Source organism: Amphiprion ocellaris, chromosome 23 (genome assembly GCF_022539595.1).
Source record: "Amphiprion ocellaris isolate individual 3 ecotype Okinawa chromosome 23, ASM2253959v1, whole genome shotgun sequence".
In the NCBI taxonomy this organism is placed as follows: Eukaryota; Metazoa; Chordata; class Actinopteri; family Pomacentridae; genus Amphiprion; species Amphiprion ocellaris.
In genome coordinates, this window is record NC_072788.1 from 9,048,492 (window position 1) to 9,061,999 (window position 13,508).

General features: G+C 39.9%; 1 protein-coding gene across 4 annotated transcripts in view; it reads right to left on the reverse strand.

Moving 5' to 3' along the window:
- Positions 1–13,508, reverse strand: part of LOC111589169 (ADAMTS-like protein 1) — a 106,956-nt gene that overhangs the window by 24,109 nt on the left and 69,339 nt on the right. For all 4 annotated transcript variants that reach the window (XM_023299961.3, XM_035943774.2, XM_023299962.3 and 1 more), the window contains 4 exons: positions 10,369–10,496; positions 3,143–3,188; positions 2,564–2,800; positions 1,112–1,238 (listed from right to left, as the gene is read on the reverse strand). In XM_023299961.3, the coding sequence (XP_023155729.2) occupies positions 1,112–1,238; positions 2,564–2,800; positions 3,143–3,188; positions 10,369–10,496 (538 nt within the window). The remainder of the gene's footprint in view (positions 1–1,111; positions 1,239–2,563; positions 2,801–3,142; positions 3,189–10,368; positions 10,497–13,508) is intronic.

Below are 13,508 nucleotides of genomic sequence, written 5' to 3' on the forward strand. Positions count from 1 at the left end.
CTTGAACAAGACAGAGAGAGTAAGGTGAAGAAGGAGCTAATTGATACTGACATAAATACAATGAAATCCATTATAGTTTGATGATGCAATGCAACTACCTTGAACAAAACTGCAGTCGGTGAAAAGACTATAAACACACGACTTTATGTAAAAGATGGAAGTTGCCTCCAGATTTGAAAAGTGAAGTCAAAAGTAAAACCTTAAATTTGCATTCTTTCTAACAGCCAGCAGGTGGCGACTCCTCCAGTTGCCATAAGAAGTCTATGAGAAAATTACCCTACTTCTTACTGGATACCTCACTTAGTAAATGTTTTCTTATTTAATGTATAGTTTCATCTGCTGATGTTAAGTCCTTTTCAACACAGCGTGAAGTTCATTTTGTAAATTATAGTCCCATTTACAGTAACACAGACTTCCAGGATGTAGCTACCATGTGAGTCCTAGATACTAATGTATTGTTGTGCTTAATTTCCACGAGTTCCCTGTTAGATCGATCCCTCACAAGTCACATCCAGTTGCAAAAAAACAAGATGGCAATGGCCAAATACCAAAGTCGAAGCCTCAAAACAGTGGGTGAAATCACCATGGCTACATCAACACTTTATACACAGTCAATGGATGCGCATTATATTAGTATAATATACAATTTTCTGCAAAAAAAAAATGTTATTACAGTATTTCAAAAATACAGAGGAATGGATAAAAATTAGAAAAAGTAAATTGTGAGAGAAGGATCAGAAAATTTGTTAAAAACTTAGAAAAAGTTCTTTAAAAAAGATGCAAAAATCAGTGCCCCAGAGGCTAATGCACTTCCCATAATGCAACTCAACTGTATTTTTTGTCAGAAGCTCCCTTGCTGGTAAACACACCAAATTTATGAGCAGGGCTATAATGCAGGATTCCCATTTAAGTGCTTAAATCTCCAAATCCAAGCCAAGATGCCCCTGGTGCCATTATCAGACTTATTTTCCAGTGTGAAAACTGTTGCAGCCAGCGCAGTTGACAGTTTTAGGGTAAAAGAATGGGTGAAATTGTTATAACACCTCTTTAAAGCAAGCAATATTTTTAATCAGAAAAACTGACTGATTGAATCTGAGTTATGATGCATTACTTTTTCCTGATGCATGCTGGGATTTGTAATGCCCTCGCACAAGTCTGCAGGATGAACCATCTCCGTTGCAGATGCCACAGTTGTCTTCCTTCGCCGTGCTCCCCAGCTCATGATCACAACCTACAATCTGTAACACACAGCGGAAAGGACACAGTGGAAACGTTACCTTTGACATGTGCAGCAACCAGATTTTGGTAACATTGGAATTCTTCAAAAATCATCAGTTTTCAGAAAATCTAGCAGGTAAATTCTTTCAAAGATATTCTGCAAAAACATAAAAAGAACAAATGGTACTCATGTTCATGTCGATTAAGTGTGAAGAATCCGCATCTCTCCATAGAAAATGTTGCAATGAAACAACCCAAACAACCATCTGGTCTCTTCAATATTCACATCTATTGTTATTCAGATAGCATGAAACATCCCTTTATGCCAGATTATGTTTCCAAAAACTATTTTCCAATGTTTCTCATTAAACACTATCTTAAACTACCAATAGTTGATTGATGGAGTTTGTCGCAGTTTCTGTCGGTAAAATAAAACCCCAAACCACAATGTGAGTCGAAGCTTTGTAAGAGAGTGCATTAAAATCCCAGTGTGTCTCTGCACACACGATGCCTCGGGATGTAATTCCATTCAGCCGAGACAGAATGCACTGTAAACTATTTCCTGGACTGTCAGTCAAAAGCCAAATGTCAAATATTATTCTCATTGGGTATTCATTGGTAAAGCAGATGGCATGATGTTGGTGTTGTAGGTCAGCCAAGTGTGTTTTGGTCTTCTGGGTTTGATTACTTTTTGCTTCCAAAAAGGCTCAACTTGGAAGCAGTACGAACACTACGAATGAATTAAAAATATTTAGCTTTACAAAGAAATTCCTTTCTGCAGACTTGTATGGTTATGATTTGACTCAACTTTGTGTCAAACTGTGTATTTTGGTGGAGAACTTTTGATTTGAGTTTTGCAGCTTAGAGTAAAAAAATATTTCTATATCAAAATATTGCTTCTCATAGTGCTGCAAAAATTTAAATTCTGTATTAAACTGGGTAAGGATCACATTTCACAACTTGAAAGCATGTAAGCAATCAAGTTGCATTAATGCTCCAAACACACTGCATATTTGTCCTTGTGTTTTCCAAGACTGCCTTCAGCTTAATCTAAGCTTGTGGCTGTTTATCATATGAGACATTTTTTAGATATTCTCAGTAACGTTTGATCAAAATCACTTTTTTTTTGGTTTATAAAAAGGCTCTTTTGGGAACCAAAATTTGTGAAAGTGTCCAAACGCTGAAAAAAAAATCAAAAGGAGTTGGCCAACTCTCTGATTTTTCTTCTTCACAACATTGTGAGTCCTACAAGATGTACATTTTGGCTCTCAATAAAAGATAAAATGAAAGAAATAAGAGGAAATTCTTGATGGAAGCAATGCAGCTCGATGACACTTTCTCCCACCTGGCAGACTCCACTGATGCACATGTCCAAGGACTCGGTGTAACAGCGTGTTCCATCCAGCACTTTGGGCGCCAGCTCCACCACAAGGCCCGAACCCTTGGCTTTGCATTTGAGAGTGCAGGGGTTGTCCGGGTCGTTGTACATGGGCAGCCACTCGTGGAACTGACCCTGGTATCGCACATCGGCATGAGCCGAACACTGCTGGGCTCGAAAGTCACCGGCATCTGGAGGGCAGTCCTGAGGACAACGCAGAAAAGAACATTTAAAAAACAAAACAACAGTGTAAAACATCAAATATCACTTTTTACGTGGGAAGAGGATTGGTAATGTAGCATGTCTTGGTGGTTTAGATTGTGATAGCTGCATGTAATCGCCAGATTAAATGAAAACAAGATGCTTTCCCCAACCACTTCTTACTTTCTCTCCAACAACAGGATCCTAGATCACTAAATTACACCCCTTCGGCACAAATCTTAGTAATACTTTCACTGTTCTAATTGTCAACCACAAGTTTTTTACTAAAGACTACTTGAAAGCTGTAGTGACATCCATTACACAGAGACAAGTTTGCTAACTTACCACATTACTGCATGTGCGATATTTGATATTCTGCCCTTCGCAGGTCCTGCAGATGGAAAAAAAGGGAGTAAATGATAAAACAAACCACAGTGCACACCAGTCATCTTCAGCTGGCATTTCATCCATTGACTTTCTTCTCATTTTTTTCAAAAAATTGCTGAGTATGATGTGGCAACCCACAAACATGAGTCTGTGGTGTGTTTGCAAAGCCTTAACAGTATATTTCACACAGTGTGACGATGCATCAATACAAGAATATACAGTCGTGAACAAAATCTTACACACACTTGTAAAGATCATGGCAGTCTTGAGTTTCCAGTGACTCCTACAACTGTTATTTTTCTCTGATGGGACCACAGAAACACGTGTCATGCATTTTGGTTCTTTCATAGATTTATTACAGTTCTTCTCGTAATATGATGAAATCTGATGGGTCGAAAACATACAAACAGTTGTACTATTTGGTTTAATGTCCTGTGGCCACTATCACCTCAACTAGGTGTTTTTGGTAGCCAATCACAAGCTAAGCTTCTGGTGTATATTTGACCACTGCTCTTGACAAAATTGGTGCTGTTTAACCCTTTGATGCGCAACATGAGTCAAGAGATACCCATTTTCCATTGACTATGGATCACTTTTGACCCATGTTGTGTATTAAAGGGTTAAGTAAATCATTGGTTCTCTGACAGATTTGTTTCTTCAGCACAGTCCAGGTTTTTGTCAGGACTTCTTAACCGTAACCCTGACTTTGGGGTCACTGTCTTGTTGGAACACCCAACTGCAATCAATCTTCTGGCTGATGATTTTAGGTTTTCCTGAAGAATGTGGAGGTAATCCTCCTTCATTATTCCATTTACTTTGTTTAAAGCACCGGTTCTACAGGTAGCAAAACGGCCCCAGAGCATAATAATGCTACCGCCATGCTTGACAGTAGATATGATGCTCTTTAAGTTATAGGCCTCACCTTCTCTCCTCCAAATGTTTTTCTGCTCATTGTGGCCAAATACCTCAATTGTTGTTCCATTTGACCACAAAACCTTCCTATAAAAGGTATTTTCTCAGCAGTAAACTTCTGTCAAGCTTTAAGATGCCATCTCTGGAGAAAGAGCTTCCTTTTTGTTTTATAATTATGTTTAATTTATTTGATGAAATCCTTATCCATGATGATGTTTATGCAAACATGACATTCTATTCCCAGTGAAATCACACTTCCTGTAGATAGTTCAATTTAAAGCCAACATAGCTAACTTGTAAAAGGCATTAGGGCACAAACAAATCAGGATGAGCAAAGGAAATTTGAGGTTTCTACATGAACTGGAGGGAAAAAGATGGGAAAATTTTAAAAACAGTAGTCATTAGCTACTATAAATACTCTAAATGTACTCCCATTTGTCTTGGTGTACAGGTCTATAAATAAATCCTTGCTCCATGAACCAACACTGCTGCACTCACAGCACTAAAACAGACACAGTGAAGCCCTCTGGTCTGAGTCTGCTGAACAGATTGGAGCAGTTTGGATCATGACTCTCTGCATGACAATCTGCAGTGTCTCTGCCCAAATTACGGAGCTAACCACTTACTGAATATGAGGATTCCTGCTTTGATGCTGAGTGATGATAAACCATCGATGATGACTATGATAGGCCAATTATCCGAGACCCCAGTGGAAACTAATCAAACGATATTCTTTTGAGCTTGTGAACTTAAGAGGAATTCCAGTGTCACCGGCCCTTAGCTAATCTGGAATCGTGATTGGAGGGAACGTCGCAGAGTTTGGACTCAGGGATGAGCGAGGGCTTTAGGATTTTCACAATATTATTGCAGAGAGTGGAGGGAGTGGATGTGGAGCGCGTGGCATGGCAAGAGCATTAGAGCCTGTGACGAATCCAGACAGTGAACTCTGCCAAGCCAAACAGAAGGTCACAGGGCTTGAGCCCAAACAAGAGACTTTCAAAGAGCAAGAGCTGAGAGACAGGTAGCAAAGATCTGGGTCAGTGTGGAAAATCACACTGTGACAGCAATATATGCTTAAGAAAGAGGCAAATGTAATAAAATGAATTTCCCTTTTCATTTCCTTTTGACTTTATAAGCTTAAAAGTGGTGGCTAAGCAGAAGTAGGGCCAGGATTTAGGATTCATCATGGCACCATCACAGGTTAGGGGAAACTTATTTGGTTGAAATATCGCAATTCCTGGAGCACATAACTCACAGACTATGATCCCACTCTGTTCTGCCAAACACTCACAAAAGACACAACTACAGAGACTCTGTTCATCAGTTAACTCCACACAAGACCGCAAATAGAGTACAATTACCATCCAGCACACCAACAACATCATCTTCAGGCAAAAAAAAATCAACTAAAATCTATTGTAACCATGAAAAATTCAGACTACCAACTCCTCATAATATTGGAAATGCAGCAAAATTTGTCTGTCCCATAATATCCATATATATGTCATCAACTCTTCCTGCTTGATTGAAAGTAATTGCAAACAGGGCTTCATAACCTTTGCCATAACATTGATACACTTGTGGGCACATGGGAATGTGGCTGATTTTGTAACGCTGAAAATATGCTCTTGCTGTGAGCTCTGCCATTGATCAGTTTGGGAAAACTGAGAGCAGTCACGCCATCTGAGGAGAGAAATGTGAAGCTGAGAAAGATGCGGCACTGCTTCTTTCCTTTGTCTACTAGTTTGACTTTCAGTCAGTGCAGCGCTTTGGTTCACAGCCAGACGTCTCCACAGCTTTTGGCCCACTTTACCGTCACATTTGGTATAAATATTCATGGTTCCAAGGGGATGATTCATAATAATATTGGTAATCCCCTGCCCTTTTATCTTGTGCCACTACGAGGCTGAAATTTCTCTTTAATTCACCACTTAATCCATGAAATACTCTTACGTATTTTAAAAGTAATAAAACAGCTCAACTACAGACTTTTTTTTATTATTTATTAGCTATATTAAAGATGAATCCTGAGGTTTTTGTGATGCCCCAACTGAACTTCAACCCCTACCTGTCTGAATGCACCTTTAGTCTCCTCAAATCTAGTGGAAAGGCTTTCAAAATAAAATCTTTTTGCTGATTATTCTAGATTTTTGTCTGGTGTAACTTAATGCGCTTATATTGCTGCAAAAATCAGGGACTGCGAGCAATTTCTAAAGACTCTCTCCAATGAAAATCAAGGTGTCCATAAGGTTTTTTGTTTTTTTTTTTTTGCTAGAGGACACATAATGAGAAAAATAAGCAGCCAGTGTCATGACTGAGCAGCTTCAATGTGGAAGAAATGAGACTGTCAGCTTGTAGGGTGGGGCTATTTATAGTTTTCTATAGAATCGGACTCTACTCCACTCCAAAATTAAATGATGTAATTGTGTGGTACGATGTAGTTTAGTTTTATAGTTGCAGCAGAGCCTTCGGTGAGCTGGTCTGCTTAAGCTGCAGTAAACTTACCAGGGGCTGAAGGAGAGAGTTTAAGCATGGAATTGACAATTATATTTTTATTGCCATTTAATCTATCATTTTCTCAGTTAATCATTTGTTGCTTGGTCAATAAAATATCAGAAAATGGTGACAAATGTTGATCAGTGTTTCACAAAGACCAAGATGACAAGTGTTTTTTCTCCTCAACTTAAAGATATTCTGTTTATGTCAAAAGGGAGTAAAAAGATGAGAAACTACCCAAATTTAACAAGTTGGAATCTGAGGAAGTGCTACTTTTCTGTAGGAAAATTACTTTATCTAATTCATCAGTTACCAAATAAGTGCAGCTAAATTTAATTAAATCATGTTTGAAACTCTGGTAGAGTTATATCAAAGTCATTTTAAGACAGTACGGGATGTTTGTCACAGAAAAAAATTCTCAACACAGAACACTAATACAGAGAAATGAGTTTTTTGGGGGTTAAATCAATGACCGGAGTGGGACTTTAATGGTCTCTTATGGTAAAAATTCATGTTAATTGTTTTTTTTTGTGGTTGTTTTGTGTAGAAATAAAATCCACGGGTTAGACATTCATGACGAAAACAACCATATTTGCAGCATTTTAAGGGAAAAAACTGAAAGACGTGAAGACGTGAGACTTTGATCAGTTTGCTGGAAAGGGTCACAATATGGTGACCTTTACGGCTCACTTCCTTACTTGAGTCTTTTCTTTTCAGCCTCTTAGCCTCTAAAAGATGTCAAATCTCAGTCTAAGATAAGTTTAGATTCTACATCAACTCTACATAGATTGCTTTTCCTTGATTTTGGCATGACATGTGCTCAGTTGTATAGTAAAAACAGCAGAAGGAGGAGGTTGCATTGCGCAGACCACACAGAGGGTTTTCCCCTATACTGAAAAGCAGCAGACATAATCTTGGTGCCAGGCCCAAGTTAATTAGACAATTCATTGCCTTGGAGAAATTTCACTTTTAACAGCCTTAGCCTTTAAAAATAGACTTTAAACCCAGCTGTGGCATGCCTTCCAAACTGGCGCAGTCACTTAATGTCACTGCCTGTGTAATTTCTGCATCTTTGCACCCTAATGAATAGAGAAAATATCCTATTTATACCACTTTGGTGCTTAACTTGCTTCCTGCCTCTTCCCAACCCTGCTCATCATTATTTCTTGATTGTGGAAGGGTATCTAGGACTCTCTCTACTTTCTGCTCAGCTAAGTCAAAATAAAGTTGAAACTGACTTCTTTTGGTAAAACAAAGGCAAAAAAAAGAATAATAAAGTGTTTGCCAACCATGAGCCTCATAAATATCGGAGCGGCGCTTTCTCTTGCCATGACACCCAATCCATATGTCCACACTTGCATCAAACCAGCAATGCTGCTGTTAATAATGGAGTTGGTGATCAAGTGAAGTGTGTTGTGCGGATGGGACTAATGAGGGCCAGGCGATCTGTGTTTAGTCTGTACTTTGCATGTGCCCTTTCGGGAGGTCAGCCAGCTCTCGTGCAGTAGCAGTAAGTTCCTTGTATGTGTATGTGTGCAGAAAAAAGTCGGCATGGTATTGGTTTGGAGGGTGTCGCAGGCCCGTTTCCAGCCCCTCTTTCCAAAGATTTACTCGCACAAGAGGCCTTGTGTTGTGCTTTTTAATGACGCTGTTTGATCTGCCACCCGGGGCCAGGCCACTGCTCCCTCTTTCCCACGCCACAGCGGGGTGAGGCGGGACGCAGGGTGCTACCGTTTGCTCAGGAAGCCCATACATTACAGCCAGTGCCAAAGGACACACAGGTTAGCAAACATACCCGCCTGCACCTAAGACGAGCATCTGCATACTCAGCCTACATCCCATATGGAGCTCAAACCCCAAACACCTCTTACCACGTCAATTGCTTTTACAGCCAGTAGCATTCTGAGGTTTGCCTGACCCAAAGAATTCTGGGCAGGCTACGAGAAGCGGTCGCTGCCGATATCGTGAAATGAACCCCTTAAAAAAGCCATTGACCTCAATGTTTACAGTGCTGTACAGGGGGGGTCTGGCACTTCAGAGTTTGAGGTTTAGAGGGTCTCAAGCTTCCCAGCCTTGTTCTGTGGTGCCAGTGCAGATAGATTCACGGCTATGGAGAAGTTGAAGCACCTTCTAGTACATCTGTTTTGTCAGTTCGTCCTTTGAGAGCTGCGTTATTACTGCTCCTGTCACTGCTGCTGCTCCTTGAAACAGGGGTGACTTTAGCAGCACTGGCTACCTTTAGCGGCTGAGCAATACATTCTGGGAACTGTAAAATGGAGGAATGCAGTGAAGTCACCCTGCAGCTATTTCCCAGCCTATAAATGTGACAACATTTCTATGGAAAACATACCCTCTCGCTCCTTCGGACCCCTTTTTTCTCCTTGTTCCTTAAATCCATTTGTAATTGGCCACTTTGCCCAGTATACTCAGCCCCTCCGAGCTTTAATCTTGAAGCCCACTGGGTTAGCTTGGAGCCCAACTGACCCGGTGACTTTGGCACGAGGATGAAAGTAAACCGAGAGGTCCAGAGTGTAAGTTTCAGTTCCTCCTGAGACATAAGCTGAGATGATGAGCAGTGGGAAGCCAACCAACGTGGGCTCATGGTTTTAAGAGTCCAAATTCTATCACATAAAATATCTGCTTGTACTTTATCCAGGGACATTGATTGTTCTGCTCTGATCTGTGCCAATAATGAAAATCAGATCCCAATTGTCACTGAAGAACTCAAGGTTTAGACTCAAAAGGTTGCCTAGACGGTTTCTCAGCTGACCCCTCGGGAATATTTAACAGTCATATGCAGTTTGAACACTCACCATTACAACTGATGGGAATGACGCGATTTGATTGGTGGGATTTACTCACACTATTAGGGATGCTGCCTGAATCTCATAGCCACGGTGTTGTATTTTAATGGAAATCACTCCAACCTCAGTCAGGACTTTAACAGAAGAGATTACCTGGGATAGTGTTTGAGCATACGCTTACAAATTGTCTCGGGGACGGTTCCATTTATGCGAAGGTCAGTGAGGTTCTAACTTTAAATTTACTGTAAATCCCCTCCTCCTGTGATGTAATCTTTTTTTAAAGATTGAGCCTTTTTACAGGGCAGCACTCTCTCAGTCAGATATGTAAAAAATGGGACAGTTATTTTATGTCTCTGGTTCTCATAAGAAGAGTTTCTTTGCAGTTTTTTAAAGTTATCGAAGCACTTTAGGCATGATAGAGTACCGAATACATTAAGAGCCAACGAATAAAGGGATTTCAAAAGCGGAAAAAGACACTAAAAACAACCACAACTGAAAGTTAATGTCAGCACTGTAGGAGTTACGCAACTCGTATATAAATATAGAAACATGGACCCTCCAGATTTTACCACTAGCACTCTCTCTCTTTAGTGCAATATCAACAATATTTGTCCTTTTAAAAGCCCTGTGTAATATCTATTTCACGACATATACTACAACATATACTACATTCAGAGTTTTGTATTCAAGTAAGATCTGTGCAAAACCACCTACACCTGTAATACTGTTGTTTCTATAAGAAGTACTGATGTTTATTTGGTTTATTGTGGATGGATGTATGGATGTATGGATAAATACAAGCATTCTGTTCTTTTTGTCTCTCCAAATGCAATGTTTTCTACTGAGCATCCCTATCTCAAGTGTCTTATGCTGTAGTAGAATTACAAATTCAGTCCAATGTGCTGCCACAACATTGCTTCACAGAGTATATATGAGGTTTTTGTGCTCAAAGCAGTGAAGAGGCGGCCTTACTTGGAACTGAGGCATCTTCTGAGCGAGTAGGAGGCTCCTCCACCGCAGGTACGAGAACATTCACTCCACGATCCCCAGGCGTCCCACAGAGTGTCTCGGTCCTCCTCTGATCGGGCCGTCCGCGAGCTCTGCAAACCAGAGAAGACACATGATTGATCGGTCTTGGACTTCCTTCAACAGTTTTACGGTTCAGCAGCTGAGATAATACGCAGGAGGCATTTAAACTTTCCTAGATTTTCTGACCTCAAGGCCTAACACAGATTAAAGTGAGTTATTTAACTTCCCATCTTCCTTTTGTAATAGAACTAGCATGAAAACTCCTCAGCCACATGAGTTGTGGCTTCCTCCGATGAATCTGAACTCACAAAAAAAAAAAAGACCTAAATTCCACTTGCTGCTGAAACAGGAGTTGCATGTGACAGGACGAGAGTGGCAATAAGAGGAAGTAATCAGGAGCTCTTGACTTCTGGCCCTATTGCATATTTCAAACCTGTGAGTCATTCTTTAGATTATGAAACGCTAGTCCCCTGTAAAGGTCACGCTTGTGTGCTTCTCTCTGTTAATTGCATTTTGCTGTATTTGGCTGCAGAGGTTGGAATATTACTGCAGTGCCCAAAACCAATATTATGAGAAGATAAATGTTACGAGGACAATGTGCATCTCAGATGTAGACTGATAGCCAAAAAAATGAAGATCTTCTCCACCCCTCTATCTGTCTGTCTTCTGTATTTTCAGAGTATATTAGACTGGAATGATCTGTCTTGCTTTTAGATGTTTATTTGTGAGGCTGGCACTGTCGGGTAATTTGAATCATCTACGGGTGTATATGAGTTCTCTCTCTTGGCTTCACTCAACAGCCTCGCTCTTCTCAGAAGTCACTAAATCAAGCTACATTTTCTGAATACCAGGCTCAGATTAGGTGAAAAGGAAAATAAATTGCTTTTGCTATTGTGGAGGCATTCTTCTCAAAAAAGTGCCTGAGAGACTGAGGCAAAGGAAAAACAGCCTCTATACTTGTTGAATGGATGAAAACCTGGAAAATACTAAAAAAAAAAAAAAAAAAAAAGTCTTGGAACTAACACTGGGACAAATCACCCACCTCCTGTGGCAGCAGGAATGTGGCTCAGCAGACTAGAGGTGCAAACACATTCAATAAAATAAGCTGCCATTCAGGCGAGGTTCTCAAGAGGAACAGATGTGTATAAGAGAAAATTATCATTTTCCTCAACGTGAACACTAATGCAGTCTTTCTGGTGTTGGTGAACCATGAAAGAATATCTAAAGATTGCAGAAATGCTGCTATTGTGTGCTTTAGACAACCTCCCACTATGAGATCTTTACACCAGGAGGCAGCAGTTTGTGCTGCGCATCCAACAGAGTTTTTGACACTGATTTAAAAACACCAGATCCTGCAGATTAGGCCTGAAGGGCATGGCACAAGCCCAAACTGTAAAAAAGAAATGTTTTTAACAGTTTTTAACATTTTTTTGTTTGTTTTGTTAAATTATGAATAACAACTCACAACAAAATCACAGAAAGAAGTAATAATTTACATGTTCAAAAACTAAATATTATCGAGATCATGAAATCTGTAATTTTAAAAATAAAAGCTTCTACTGTATTTAAACCCACAAAATGTTATTTCACAAATATTTGTCATTTTTTGAAAGAAAAAAGTATAATAAGTTTGACCATAACATTACACTGTTTTACTGTATTTAAACCCACAAAAAGTACAATCATTTTACCATGTTTTTGTCTTTATTTGAGAGAAAAAATGTATATCAAGGAATGGAAAATAGCAAATAATTTTTAAACTTTTATTTTACAGATTTACAGATGTTCAATTTCCGTTTTGTTAAATTAGTGACATTAACTCTAAGTATCACAGTAAGAAGAAATATTTTAAATGGTTAAAACAAACAAAGAACTGGCCAAAAGTATAAATAATATTCATGTCAAGAAAATTATTATTTTTACAAACAAGTAAATATCGTTATATTACAGATATTTGTTATTTTTACAGTTTTTTGATAATATAACATTCCATGTTTTTCTTAATGTATTTATTCTGGCATCCTCGCTGCCAGAATTTCACCTTTTTAATTAATTTATTTATTTATTTTTTACAATGAACTTATCCTGAACATTCTAAACAAGAGAGGAACTTTGTGAACTATATTTTTAACATCTGCTCTAAAAATCAATTTGTGTCCACTGAGCCAACTAATGAACAGTGAAGGTCCAGGTTTGCTTTTGGGGTAAACAGCCTTGTGATTTTTTTTTTTAGGTAGAACTCAGGTTACTGCAAGTTATTTTGACCTCTTTAGCCCCTTTTTCCCAACAGCGTGGCACTGTGCCTCGTCTACAAAGATGAATGGATCTTGCAGAGGAAAGCAGATACAAGGTAATAATAGAGCTCAGATTATTTTCTTTGGGTCATGGTAGCAAAAAAGCACCCATGCTGCACGGTGCAGAGAGGGGCTGGTGGGGCTCACGTTATTAAAAGTGCGTGGGGACTGATATAAATGGCTGTCAGGGCCGATGACGCCTGAGGAACAGCAGAGGGGAACGGCGAGACCCAAACACACAGCCAGCGGAGCGTACGGCCAAACATGTCGGCAACGGTGCTACTTTCTGCACGGGCCAACTATTCCAATGTTTGGATCACGGTAAATAAACAGCCTGTGCTCTGGGCGGCCGGCTAGTGCGCCACCTTCATTCTCCTTTGAAAAGCAATCAGTGAATTTTGCACTCAATTACAAGTGAGAGCTGTGTTTTGCATGGCCAAGAGAGCCGGAGGCAGGCTGGTGAGGAAAGAGGGAATAAGTGAAGGATGGACGGATGAAGATGAAGACGTTGTTTGGCTCGCTTTGGTGCTATTGTTCTGATGGAGGCGGAGGAAGACAAGGCTCCGCTCGTTGGACCGCCGTCCTGCTGGGCCTTGGATCCAATAATCAAGAGGCTCAGATATCCTCTTGGAGTCTTCCTAGCCCTCCATCACCACATGTCCCACCTCTTTTCGCTCCGATCCCTCCAGTTTTTATTTGCACTGGCCCGCATTCACGGAGGAGAGCGTGCAACTGACTCACAGCGTTACCTCTCAAACAACAAACTCCAAACATATTTACATATAAAGC